This window comes from Neurospora crassa, linkage group IV, assembly GCF_000182925.2.
Source record: "Neurospora crassa OR74A linkage group IV, whole genome shotgun sequence".
In the NCBI taxonomy this organism is placed as follows: Eukaryota; Fungi; Ascomycota; class Sordariomycetes; order Sordariales; family Sordariaceae; genus Neurospora; species Neurospora crassa.
In genome coordinates this window covers 5,619,727-5,633,183 of record NC_026504.1, presented here as the reverse complement: position 1 = coordinate 5,633,183, position 13,457 = coordinate 5,619,727, and the positions used below count along the sequence as shown (strand labels likewise).

General features: G+C 52.7%; 4 protein-coding genes and 1 non-coding gene across 6 annotated transcripts; 2 read left to right on the top strand and 3 right to left on the bottom strand.

Moving 5' to 3' along the window:
• The first annotated feature begins 61 nt into the window (after positions 1 to 61).
• On the top strand, positions 62 to 3,339 carry NCU05243. Of its 2 annotated transcripts, XM_011395845.1 has the most exons (8): positions 62 to 308; positions 556 to 898; positions 957 to 1,040; positions 1,160 to 2,324; positions 2,413 to 2,664; positions 2,761 to 2,902; positions 2,973 to 3,096; positions 3,165 to 3,339. In XM_011395845.1, the coding sequence occupies exons 2-7, from the start codon at positions 740 to 742 to the stop codon at positions 3,079 to 3,081; spliced, it is 1,911 nt and encodes a 636-aa protein (XP_011394147.1). In that variant the 5' UTR covers positions 62 to 308; positions 556 to 739; the 3' UTR covers positions 3,082 to 3,096; positions 3,165 to 3,339. The 2 variants fall into 2 exon arrangements, with proteins under 2 accessions (XP_011394147.1, XP_011394146.1); XM_011395844.1 differs by having other exon boundaries at positions 62 to 898.
• Positions 3,254 to 4,870, bottom strand: NCU05244 (thioesterase). The gene is made up of 2 exons (XM_956915.2): positions 3,938 to 4,870; positions 3,254 to 3,825 (listed from the first exon to the last, which is right to left on the bottom strand). The coding sequence occupies exons 1-2, from the start codon at positions 4,463 to 4,465 to the stop codon at positions 3,409 to 3,411; spliced, it is 945 nt and encodes a 314-aa protein (XP_962008.2). The 5' UTR covers positions 4,466 to 4,870; the 3' UTR covers positions 3,254 to 3,408.
• Positions 4,871 to 5,239: 369 nt separating this feature from the next.
• pex12 (peroxin 12) lies at positions 5,240 to 7,294 on the top strand. The gene has a single exon (XM_956916.2). It carries the CDS (start codon positions 5,565 to 5,567, stop codon positions 6,903 to 6,905), a length of 1,341 nt encoding a protein of 446 aa, XP_962009.1. The 5' UTR covers positions 5,240 to 5,564; the 3' UTR covers positions 6,906 to 7,294.
• Positions 7,282 to 7,370, bottom strand: NCU15210. The gene has a single exon. It is a non-coding gene; the product is annotated as a tRNA-Phe (tRNA).
• Positions 7,371 to 7,770: 400 nt separating this feature from the next.
• NCU05246 (DNA repair and recombination protein RAD5C) lies at positions 7,771 to 13,125 on the bottom strand. The gene is made up of 3 exons (XM_956917.2): positions 12,006 to 13,125; positions 10,292 to 11,750; positions 7,771 to 10,236 (listed from the first exon to the last, which is right to left on the bottom strand). The coding sequence occupies exons 2-3, from the start codon at positions 11,697 to 11,699 to the stop codon at positions 8,309 to 8,311; spliced, it is 3,336 nt and encodes a 1,111-aa protein (XP_962010.1). The 5' UTR covers positions 11,700 to 11,750; positions 12,006 to 13,125; the 3' UTR covers positions 7,771 to 8,308.
• Between the last annotated feature and the right edge of the window lie 332 nt (positions 13,126 to 13,457).

Sequence of the window (13,457 nt, the reverse complement as noted above, 5' to 3'; positions counted from 1 at the left end):
CATCCGGAAAGTCTGTTGGGGAAACCCCTCCTCAGTCCATCTTTTGGACTTTTGACCTGATGCGTTTTCTGTCAAGTGCTTCATTCTACCGTCTCTTCCTTGTCACCTTCGGTCGTTACAACACCCGACACTAACACAGCTCGGACCGTCATTGCATTGCATTCTGCAGAACGCACCTACAATCGATCGTCTGTTCCTACTTTCTCCCAGGCAACCCATGGAATCTGCCCATCATCCAAGCAAGTGAAGCTCACCTGTGAAAGTGTCTACCCAAGGTACTTACTTGCCTTGGTAATTATCACCTCACAGTGAGCAACGATTCCCACGGATTTCTCTTCTCATAAAAAGTTCAATATCAGAACATCATCCTTTGTTTCAAATCGTTCGATCACGTTGCCGGGAATCTCGGCCAAGGGATTGCCAAACAAGCTCTCCTCCTCACCTAACATCTCATCGATGCTGGTGCCAGCATCATCAACATATCTCATGCCAGCATCTTGACACTTGTTATATCTTACGGTGACTTGACTAACCTTGAATTGCATTCTCCGTTAGCCCTTGTTTTTCTCGTCTTCCGCCGACCTTGCTACCTCTAGATATCCTCACAGGCCTGCCTGCTTGGCTTTTAAACTCGCTCCCTTCTTGACATCTCACAACTAGTTCTTGTCAAAAATACTACTCCCTTCCGACATCGACTAAGATCAGCCACTTGAAGTGAAACAAGTAATCGCAAGTCAACATGGTGCTCCTCACTCAGCTGCCCTCGGAGATCATCAACAACATCTTTGGCTACGTGGCGCCCGACGATTTACCCAGTATCCGAAGCATCTGTCGACGGTTAACAGAACATGTCAAAGGAAATGCAGTTCTACATCGGGACATCTATTATCGATATCTGGTGTGTTGCCAACTTCTCTATCCTCTCCTCAGACATGATGCTGACGGACACTACACAGGACGAACCACCAGAGGATGTGGACTGGGAGCAGAGCCTCAATGATCTGGCCAAGTTGCGCAGACTGTGTGGACGGGAGTATGAGGTAAGCTCTTACAACGACGATACACTCGTGCTGTGAAGGTTTCAATTATCAAGGACATGCTTCACTCCCAAGATAATTCGGTTTGTCTAGCTTACTAACAGCCCACTCATCCCATACAGAACTTTGAAGTCTCATGTCCCAACTTACACATGCCCAAAATGACCTTTGTCTACCACGCCGTCACCAACCTTCTCAAAGCCATCCCCCCATCCTCTTCCCTATCAATCCGCAACGAGCAGCTCAACACCCAACAACAAATCTCCTCCTCCTACTCCCCCTCGCGAAACGCCGCCATCCTCTCCAACCTCTTCTCCAAAGAATCCGTCCGCAACGCCTTCCTCCAGGGCTCCCAGCTCTACGAGCGCGCCCACTGCTTCGACTACCTCCCCATCCCCATGCGCACCATCATCGACCTCGAGCGCTCGCGCTACGTCCGCATCCCCATCTACATCGAATACCAACAACAATCCGCCAAGATGCACTGCCACTTTGGCGTCGGCGTGCAAGCCCCCGCCACTTTAACGCTGCCCAACAACCCTGCGCTCTCGTCCTCGTTGAACATGAACCCGTACCCTCCTCCTACGCCAGGCACCAACGCGCACGCCACCCCGCCCAGCCCGCCGCTGCCTACCCGCGACGGTCAACTGCGGTCAGCCTTCTTCGGACGCACCTCGCTTGTGCCTAGACTGTATCCCTACGCCGTGTCGAAGGTGTATGATCTGCGTGAGTACACGACGCGAAGCAAGTGGGGACCGTTCCGCGCCGACGGGAGTGGTAAGGTGGATTGGGAGAAGGTGGAGGCGATCCTGTTGGTGCTGAGGACGAATATCAAGCTGAAGGAGCTGGATAGGATCCCGATGGTGGGGAATGTCTGGAATACGCCGTTTGCGGGATGTTGGGAGGGGAGTCTGTGTGGGTTGCCGAGGGCGGGGAGTAACGGGAACGGGAACAACAGCAGCAGTTCGACGACGACGACGACAACAACAGATGGGGACGGGCAGGGACAGCAGGGACAAAATGGTCCGATGGGGGTGGGAAGTGGTTATGCGGGTTGGTTCTTGTGGGGGAATAATACGAATACAACGCAGCATGAGGATTGGGCTTCGGATGTGGCGAATGATGGGGCGGTGGATGATATGGAGGGGGAGGAAGAGCAGGATGGGGATAATAGTGATGGAGATTTTGCTGCAGAAGAGGAAGAGGAGGAGAATAGGGATATGAAGTTGGAGATGGAGGATCCGTATGGGGTTTCGGGAGTTTGGTTGAGGGTGGTTTGTTTTTTGGGTGAGTCGTCCTTTTTTTTTTTTTTTTTCCCACTGTCTTTCTTGGTCGAGAGGAAGCTGATACATGGTGCCAAAAAAAAAAAAAAAAGACTACACCGACTTCTTCTCGTTCAACTTCCCCGACGATAACATGCCGTGCCCCGAGAGCGTGCCGAGGCCGCCCCTGGACGTGGGCGAGGCAACCAAGTTGCTCATGATGAAGATCCACGTCAACAGAATCGTCTACCCCGAGCCAGGAACGGAGATCAAGGGGAAGATATGGCCCATTGTACACTGGAGGGGATACGCTCGGTCATTTGATGGGTCTCCTGGAGAGGCGCGCCTCACTTGGGGATTGAGAGGTGAGTTCTTCATAACTAAACTCCCTTGGACAATTTTCAAAAAAAGAGATGGATGGATGGATGGATGGATGGCATATTGACAAGGGCAAGTTGTAGGAGTCGTGCAAATGACGCCCGAGGGCGAGGTCCGGTGGACGACATCTTCGCTGTATGATGGCGAGGAGAGATGGCGGAGCGAGGGGATCCAGATTGGAGGTGTCAAGTCTGCTCGTGGAGTGGTTGGGAATTGGTTTGACAAGTAGGTTATCATTCCATGTCCGCCTTCGTCTTTGGATGTTTGTTAACCATGTGTTTCTTGATTCTTGTAGGGATTATAACCCCCATGGACCTTGTGGGCCTACGGCGTTTTGGAAGATATCGGATTTGGAGGCTGCGCGGCCACGGGGCGGTCATGGAGGCGGTCAGCAGGGGGCATAGTAGCTTGTTACCTCTGTATGTCTTTTTTTTCTTGGAGTTTTGTTTGAAGCGTGGATGGCTAACAAATCGAGGCTTAAACATAGCATGGCACCAAGTAAGCTTTATGGAAACGGGACCATATTGACACACAGATAGATACACACACACCTTGCCTTGCATTTTTTTTTTTTTTCACATCATTTGTAACTACCATCATATTTGCCTGCAAATATCTACTTACACCATCTAACAACAACACAAATCCTACTCTCTTCCCAGAAGAAAGATCCATCTCCCCAGTTTCCACCCCCTCCCACACACAGCAAAGCAACGCAAGACAAAGCAAAATCAAAGCTTACTCCCCCCCTCCGCCCCATCCGTATTCACCTTGCCATGCTCACAAGTAGCCACCAGCGCGCCATCCACCGCCCTCCTCATCTTGCCACTAATACTCGCCATCCGCTTACCGAGCGCCACCACCTCACACTCGATAAACACTTCGGTGCCCACGGGGACAGGTCTTAAGTACGTCGTGTTCAAAGACCGACTGACGCCCAGGGAGTACCAGAACCCGGGGCGGGAGACGAGCGCAAGCGGCATGCTGGTGCAGTAGTCGAAAAGCGTGGCGATGCAGCCGCCGTGCAGGGTGCCGTTGCGGTTGCAGTGGGAGGGTTGGACGACGTAGCGGAAGTAGGACTTGGGGTGGGGAAGACCAGAATCGGCCGAGATGAGTTTTAGGTGCGGGAGGAGGGGGGTTGTGTAGTCCTGCTTGTCATGTTAGTTTGTTATGTGGTAAAAGGAAGGAGAACTCTTATGGAAGAAATTAGGGAAAAGTGAAGAAGGTACTGTAGTAAGTGAAGAGTGAAGAGTGACGCACATGATCGCTGATATCACCGCTAGAAGCCTTTTCGAGTTCTCGTCGGTGTAGTTCGAGTATTCGTTGCTCGCCCGTGTATGGCAGTAGACTTGGGTCGACGGTAGTGCTTGGTGGTTGTACTGGTACTGGTGCGGGTGCTGGTGCGGGTGCGGGTGCTGGTGCTGGTGCTGGTGGTGCTGCACTTCTTGGTGGCTGCTGCTGCTGCTGCTGCGGGTGACGACTTTGTGAATGTTGACTTTGTGGATACGGTAGTAGTGGTGGTGGTGCCGGTTGCTGAAATTGCTGATATTGTTGGTGTAGATGGTGTAGATGGTGCAGATGATGATGTGGATGTTGATGTTGACCACCACCACCGCTCTTTGGTGGTGTTGCTGGTGGTGGTGGTGGTGGTGGTGGTGGCGGTGATGCCGACCCCTTTCTTCCTTCTTGACCACCGGCCATAGTATTTTCTTGCTCCTCTTGGGATGCTAACGAAACAACAACGACTTCAGATGTCTTTACTGGGCGATGATAAGTACGGATGGTCATCTTTTATCTCCGTGAGCGACGAGACGAGACGATAAGACGGGAAGGGAAGGGAAATAAGAATGATAAGATTGTGGCTTGCAGGTCCGGTGTTTCACTGTGCCGTCCGTAATGGGATGCGCGGCAGGGAAGGGCGGTTGTAGATTGCCGTTAGTAGAGGTAGTGTAGTCTCGTAGTGTGTATGTAGGTAGACGGGAGGGAGGTAGGTAGTTGCCTTGGTCGGTGTTGGTTAGTATCGATGTACCACACACACACAGGAACCGGCAATAAGTCAAAACAGGGAAGTAGTAGGTAATTTATCAATGTAGTGTTACCGGCGGTACAAGTAGTAGGTAGTAGTAGTAGGTATGTGTAAAAGAGCGGGATGGAAACAACACCGACAACGGATGCCCGACAACTCGACGGAATCGAACCAAAGCAAAAGAGGAGAGGGGGGTATCCATGCCTGCCGTGACTACCTAGCATAGTAGCAGTAGTCTACACTACACATCACAGGCACAGGGGGGGATGATTGGGGATGAATGGGCAAATGGGGTAAACTGGCGGGCATCCGTTGCAACCCATTTCTTGGGGTACATGAATGACCTGACAGCCTCGGCTACCTGGCAAGGTCCAAATGGCGGCGGCGGCAAGCAAAAGCAAGCAAGCAACTACACTAGACAGCGACGGGAGCACCCACAGGCCTCCACTGCGCTGCCCGACTTTCAGCTGTCCACTCACAGTGCTACCAAGTGCCACTTTTGATGCGTCGCGGCATCCACTCCTTGGCCCCGGTCTGAGTCCCCCCCCCCTTGTTCGAACTTCCAGGAGGTCGAGGTCCAGGTCCATCTCGCCCCGTTTCTTTCAATTCATCCCAATTATATCGTGAACTTGACTTGACATCAACAAATCCATCGATGGAAACCACGACGGCGATATAATACTAGTAAAACGTCACACCGACCCCCTATCACTACGCGCGACACTGGAACATACCGAAAGAGGAACCTCGAACTCACCCCCTCTCGATACAACCGGCGGGAGCCTATCCCATCCCATCCCATCCCGCCCCCGATAACCACCAGACCGTAACAATACCCAACCGGGCACCGTCGCAACAACCATGGAATTCGTCACCGCCCTCCGCGGCACCTTCGACGACGGCAAGCCCTCCCTCTTCGAGCTTCTCTCGGAACAACAACTCGCCTCCCTCCTCCCGCCCACCCTCCGCTACCTCCTCACCGTGCTCACCCACCGCTACCCGCGCCACCTGCTGCGCATCCTCAACTCCTTTGACGAGCTGTACGCCCTCGCGGGGCTGCTCGTCGAGCGCCACTACCTCAAAACCCGCGGCGGCAGCTTCACCGAGCACTTTTACGGCCTCAAGCGCGAAAAGGCGCTGGCCGCCGAGATCCCGCGCGCGGCCTCTTCGGCGCCCAACCTCGTCCGCGACGCCCTCAAGCTCTCCGATGTCGACATCTGGAAGAACCTGGCCGTCATGGTCGGGATCCCCTACCTGAAACGCAAGCTGGACGAGGCCTACGAGATCGATGCGCCGCGCGCCATGTTGGGCGGCCAGTACACGCGGCCGCCGGCAAAGGGGGCCCCGATGAAGGAGCGGTTCTTGTATTACTACCGCTGGTTTCTACGTAAAGTGTACCCGAGCTTGAACGCGGCGTATTACTTTGCCATCTTGGCGTTTAACCTGGGGTATCTGTTTGACAACACAAAGTACCATAACCCGTTTTTGTGGCTGATCGGGACGCGCGTGCGGCGGATGAACGGGGCGGATTATCAGGCGATTGAGGCTCTAGAGAAGGCAGCGGGGGCCGCCGCCGCTACCTCCAGATTAACAGGGGGGTCGATGTTCAGTCCGAGGAATATGAGTCGAAGGCTGATGGGCGGTCTGTCGCTGGTGCTGCCGACGAGTATTTTTGCGCTCAAGTTCCTTGAGTGGTGGTACGCTTCGGATTTCGCCAAGCAGCTGAGTCGCAAGGCGGCGGAAAGCCTGGATCTGCCGCCGCCGACGGTGACGGGGCTGGTGGAGGCGCAAGCGAGGAATAAGCCTAAACCCAAGATCACGAGGACGTCGGAGGATGGTGTGGAGGAGAAGGCGGATGAGGATGATGAGGCAGAGGAGGAGGCTAGCAGCAAGGAACCAACGCCCGAGACGGCGCCTATAGCGGCTTCGACGCTGTTGCCGATTTTCACGGTGCCACCACCCAAGAGATCTGATATGTGCCCTATTTGCGAGGACGAGATCCAGACGCCGGCGGCGTGTCAGACGGGTGTGGTCTATTGCTTTTCGTGCATACACAAGTGGATGAGCGGGACCCATGTCAGGCAGGAGAAGTTCATGACGAAAGAGCGCGAGGGCAAGTGGGAGAGCGGAGAGGGGAGATGTGCCGTCACAGGAAGGAAAGTGCTGGGAGGGACGGAAGGGCTGAGGCGGATCATGGTTTAGCCGGAAAGAAGATATTGAGGATGATGGATTGGCATGAGTTGTGAAAAGCGAACATTAGACATTATTTAATGGTGGCATATAATCTGGCAAGTTGCATAACCAACATACCGCAAACGAACATGTAAAACTGGACATGCTTACTGGTCAGACAATCAGATTCCTCTATCACCTCGTGGTCGATGAAATGTCAACAGCCATCTTCTTTTTTTTTCTGTACTGCCAAACCGGATGGTTCACGTACGAACAACACGAAGCTCATGCAAGAAAAAAAAAAAAAAAAAGGGGGGGGGGGATCAGAATGTCTATCAACACCGTTTCAGTAACTCGATTAATCTACCTGTACGTACTTCGCGAATCCAAAAAGGCAAAAGAAAGATGCGGTTTGTGTGGATCGAACACACGACCTTCAGATTTATGAGTGAAGTGGACTTCAGTCTGACGCTCTCCCAACTGAGCTAAACCCGCTTTGTTGTTGGACTCTAAGTGCCAAACCTTAACTCATATGGTAGCACCTACCACTTTGCCTGCCATGTTGACCAAATTCGCAATGAAAATGGAATTTCCCATCTTCCTGTATGTCTGTCTACGTCTTGCTTGACGATAATTTCTTTCAGATTACTAGCTAGTCAATTATTTGCCGTGATGAGAAGCGCTATCTAGTGTAGTTGATTTTACTTCAAACCCTGTAGCAAGTGGATGGCGATGTGATAGAGTTCGGTAGGTAGGTAGGTAGGTATTATTGCGATGCTTCTCATTGTATAACCATATACATACGACCACCAGTGAATATTCTGCCTTTCTCTGCCTGAAGAACGCTGTCTTGACTAGGTAGCTGTCTATGGAGAGAAAAAGAGAGAAAACAAAGGGGTAATGGAAATGGAAATGCATAGAGTGTATATATACCTCTACCGAACGAAGTCCTCGTGCGAGGAGTATAGTATAGTAGATAGAGAAGAGAAGAGTGATATCTTGTTGCAAATGCGCTCCTCCCTCCCTCCCTGAAAAATCAAAGGACGGTCTCCTTCCAGCAGTTCCCATTGAAAGTAAAGCAAAACAAAACAGAGAAGATTTAGAAGAGAGGTAGCTTCGACGTCCATAATAACCCCGTCTACATATGTTGTAAATGTAAATCTAGCCCGAGCTACTGCAGTGTAATTCGTTCCCCGTTTCCCCGTCGCGCCATGCCATGTCATGATATCTGCCCACCCAGCCAGCCAGCCCCGGGACGCAGAACTCCTCTTTGCTTGCAAAACCCACGCACGCATGATCCCGATCCGTCTGTCTATCCCGTCTTTGAAAGTAAGAAGAAAAGAAGAAAAAGAAATGATAATAACAAAGTGACCACCCATTCATTCATTCATCCATAAACCGCAGCGAGGCAAGCCGGTCAGTCAGTCAGCAGCTCACTTGAAAAGACTCCGCAAATCCATCAACCGTTGCTTTGCCGCATCCGTACGATCCATCACCTGTCCCTTATCCCTACCATCCATACTCAAGCTCGCCAACTTCTTCTTCTTCTCCTGCAGCCTTAGCATCTTCTCTTCAAAGCTATTCGCCATGATATACCTGACCGTACGCACGGGCCGCTTCTGACCGAGGCGGTGCACGCGGTCGACCGCCTGCGCCTCCGCCGCCGGGTTGAACTGGGGCTCCATCACGTACACGCTGCTGGCCGTGGTCAGGTTGAGACCGAGACCGCCGGCCATGATGCTGACGAGTATGACCTGCACCGAGGGGTCCTCGCGGAACTTGTCCATGGCTGCGGTGCGGGCGGTGCGCGTCATCTTGCCGTCGAGGCGGGTGAAGGTGATGCCGGCGTCTTCGAGGGCGAGTTCAATCAGGTCGAGATGAGAGGTCCAGCCGGAGAAGACGACCGATTTGTACGGGGGCTCGTGGGGCGCCGCCTCGCTCTTTTGCTTGTCGGCTAGAAGCTCGGCAACGAGTGCGCGAGTCTTGGTGTGGGGTCCTGAGTAGGCGGTGAGGTCCTGGTTTGCGTCTCCGTTCTCGACCTTGGCGGTTCTCGATTCGTGTTCGGCCATGGCACGGGCGCGGTGGAGTTCTATGCAACCAGGCCTGGTCATGCCAGAGCACGTAGGACACGCTTCGTTTTTGATGTGGTCAACGCATTTGTTGCAGTAAACGTGGTAGCAGTTGGCCTTGACCATGTACCCGATGATGTCCTCCTGACGCTCAGATTCGACGTCCACCACCTCGTTGGAACCCAGCTTCGTGTTGCACCTAGCACAGTTATCGCTGTTTCCTTCCTGCATCAGGTAGAGCATCTCGTAGGCCTTGCTCTCAGAGAGGACAAGCTGGCCGGAATCATCGTCACTATCGATATCAATGGCCGTGTCTGCCGTCATTCCCTGGAGCTCTTTAAGGTCTTCTTCATTGAGGAGATCCTTGCCGTGAGCACAGATAAGGCGAAGCTGCAAGATGGAACGCAAGATGTGAATCATGGTCTTGCCTCCAATAATGCGTTCCTGACCGATGGCTTGACCGGTCAAGACCGAAACTCGCTCCTTTGCGGTCTTTGCAAACCAGTCATACACCCGTTGCTCCTCGGGGGTAAAATCAAGCCTGATTATCTCGTCCGTTCGTGGCGGAAGGTTGATCTTGTCCTTCAAACGACGCAACGTTATTGTGTCGATGAGGACGCGAAGCTTCGGTACGATTTCGGGATCGGCATTCTTGAACGGAGCAATTATGTATTGCAAGAATTTGATCTTCTCGTCGAAGGGCTTGACGCGCAGAAATGCTAGGAGCGAGGCCAGATCCTCGAGCTTGTTCTGGATTGGCGTACCAGTGACAGCCCAGCGGCGGCTTGCTTGAAGCCGGCAAATCGACTTGAACGCCAACGTGTTTTGCTCTCGGATCATATGTGCCTCGTCCAGCACAATGCGGAACCAAGCTATCTCCTCCAAGGGGTATATGCCAGCCTTGTTCTTGGCGCGGGCGTTGAGTTCGCTTGAGATCGATCCGTAGGTCGTGATGACGAGGTCGTACTGTGCCAGTTTCTTCACGTCCTTCACACGGTTGGGACCATGATAGATGTGGTAAGACAAGGTGTCGGGTTTGATATGCTGCTTGATCTGCTCCTCCCAGTTCGTAACCGTGCTCAGTGGGCAAACCAAGAGGGTTGCCTTTCCATTCAATCGCACCGGCGTTAGGCCCATGGCCTGAGGTTTGGGCACCTCAAAGTATCTCGCTGCATTGGGCTGTTTCTTCTCAGGCGGCTTTGGCGGCTGCACAGGAGCTTCAAGACTCCAAGCCGCAGCCTGGTCCATAGTTTTTGTAATGAGTGACAAGATGCTCAATGTCTTGCCGAGACCTGATTGCGAACTGTTAGTCTGAACATTCGTAATGGGAATAGACGAACAACTTACCCATCATATCTGCCAGAATACCTCCCAAGGCTGGCGGCGGACGCTCTCTCTGGTTCTGCATAGTGACAACGTTGTAATAAAAATCGACTCCGCGCGGATCCTTTCTGCGCTGCCAAGTGGACCGTGTGAGTTTGTCACCATAATCCTGAATCAGGTCTTTCTCACGTTCAGTCATAAAGTAAAGGGCTTGCTTCTGATGCTTCAGAAGCTCAGTGGTAATACGCGGGTCTGGCTCCATCTGCTCCAAACTCTCAGATTTCGGAAGTGAGTCAAAGACGCTCATTACTTCGCTGCGAATTTCCTCAACAGTACGAACGGTTGCCGAATGATGCAATGAATAGGAGTTTGTTCCACCCAAGCTATTAGCTCGGACTGGAGGGGCCGGCCTATTCTCCTTCGCATGAGGGTTGAAGACCTTGATACCAGGCTCGACGCGTGGCGGGCTGAGAAGGGCGAGATGATGTCTAGCCAAGTGGTTTCCGATCTGGATCGCGAGCTTGCGAGGGCCGTAGAGCATGAGTTCGAAAGGGACTGCCGCCGAGATGGACTCGCCGATTTTCTCGTTGGGGCCGCTCTTACGTCTCGGTGGGATCCTACAATCAGTACGTATTCCCATGGCGGATGTCAGGAGGTTCCCTAGACAATACGACGTCTTAGCGTCAAGATAACCAAAGACGACGCGAGTGCAATCGTAGGCAGGGATTCTATTCGTCTCGGTGTCATCCACTCGCTTTCTGAGTAGGATTTTGATCTGCGGCCAGTATCCGTCGCCAAGAAGAGACACCATGCCAGGCTTGGGAGCAGGGACTCGGTGGCAGTTGATGGTAGTTCCCTCGATCATACCGTAGCAGACTTCTTCATCCTTGGTCAGGTCGAGCTGCTGTCGAGGTTGAGCGGTTTCTGAGTCGCCCTCAGTCAAGTCCACTGTCTCAGTCTGCCTCGTCATCATGGCCACTGGCGTAGAAGCCCCTGGAGTGCCATTTTGCCCGAACTGATCCGCAAGCAATCCAGAGCTGGTCCCTCCAAACGTGTTGGTACGCAAATGGTCATTTTCGTTGTACGTCTTTCTGCGCTTGGGCTGGGGCACCGAGATGCGGTCTGTGACATTGTGGAGTCGTTCAACCTGAGAACCGAAGCCGTTTTGGAAAATGGGAAAGGTGGGCGTGTTGCGCACATGACCATGCAGGGTGGCGCCATAGGGCAGGCCGGAGAAGTCGATATTCAGCGTCTGATCATTAGGACTAGTGAACTGGAAGGTCGGGCTTGAAGGCACACTCTGGATCTGATGTGCAAATGAGGGTTGCTGAAAGGAAGGGGATGCCCCAGACTGCGAGGTTAGGTCTGAGGTTGAGGAGGCAGCAGACGAAGCGGCTTTGGGGTTCAGGAGCGCTTCCGGGTTCCACGACATGCTGTCGAGCTGCCGCCGCGATACTGTAGCGAGCGATGTGTGGTATTTTGCCTGATTGTTGTAATTTTGGTCAGCACTGGGTGACTTTTGACAGTCGCGCAATGTAACTAAAAATCGAAGATTCCTGGTTTTGCAGGAGGAAGTGAGAGGACGGGATTTTGTGAGTCGGAAAGTGAAGGTTGGAAAAAATGAAAGAGGCGGGGAGGAGAAGAGACTGAGTGAATCAAACGTATCCGCACCGCACTGCACCGCAGGCGGGCATCTGGTTCGGGTGGGTGGGTGAATGGATCAAACAGGAACACTTACTGGCGGTTGAGTAGTGAGTGGTTCACCGTCCGTTGGTGTCGGAGCAGATTCCGCTCGTTGGAGTTACTAGTAGTCTCGGATGCCAAGACCGAGATGTCGGGTCGATCTGGAAGTGGATTTTGATATTATTCTCGCCTTCCACTTGACTTGTTCATCTATAGTTGCCCGTTGTTGTCCGGCACTGAACGGGGCGAAAAAAGATGGCGGCGACGTGCAGCAGCAGCAGCAGCAGCAGGCTGTGGCTACCTACCTAACCGTTCCCGCTGAGAGGCGACGATGCAACCGTCACCGTCATCACAAGCACAAGGGGGAAAACAAAAGTTAATCGCAGCGGCGTACCAACTGGACCTCCACCTCAGCGGCAGCGGCGGGAGGCTGAGTGATGAGGGACGATCCGGATTTGTTGTGTGAGTGGTGTCTCGTAGTGTGGTGGTGGTTGGTGGTAGCAGTGGGAGGATGCACAACAGGCAGTTATTAACCTGTGCTGTAGTAGTACCCGACCCGGTCGGTATATGTAATGTGCCTCTATCTCTGCACCTCCACTCCTCTGCGGCTGCCGCGCATGTACCGAACCGATGTCGTGCAAATAAAGTACCTAGTGTAGAGATCTGTGATGGAGTGGCACGCGCAAAGTGAAGCTGTTCTGAATGCACCAAGATAGTACCTCTAGATATCGTCGACAACAGACTGTCCGCGCGCAGAGACGGGAGAAGTAAGTTTGGGTCGTATTGATAAAGCGATCAGATGCGAGATGCGGACAGGGTTGTTGCCAGTGGTCCAGGCCCAGTCCAGTCAAGGTTGCCCGGATGTAAATACACAGTAGGTAGTGTAGGTAGTGTATGGATGGAGGGATGGATGGATGGATGGATGGATGGATGGATGGAGGGGCAACTTGACCGCGCTTGTGATTGTGACCAGAAAGATTTGGTAAAAGTAAAAGGAAGGAAGGAAACAAGAAGAGGTTGGGAAGGGACGAGAGTTGCAGCCGGTGATAAACTAAAACTTAGTTCTGCTGCCACTCCCAAACCTGGAACACTTCCACTTGGAGAGGGTAAGCTATCGGAAGTTTGGATTTATCTCGAAGGAAAGCAAGGCAAACGAGCAATTCATCCAAAAAATGTTGAAGCTGTATTGGATCCCATGTAATCTGACGGAATCTTCCATTCCTTTATTCTCGCGGCGCCCCCCCGTTTGGGATGCGATAGGCGCGTGACCCTCACAGACTGGAGTAGATACGGCAGCACGTGCCACTAGACACTTTGTGCCCTGTAAGAACCGTATGCACTGCAAGTCACGGGGCATTTTAGCGCGACCTGTGCCTGATGGTGGGCAACTTGAACTTTACCAAAGCCGGTATTTTACCTACCATACACTTCGATTCGTCAGGTCTCATCCAGCTGAAAAAGTGGTGCGTTTCCCGTTGGGTGGTGTTTCGAGGCAGATGACTTTCAT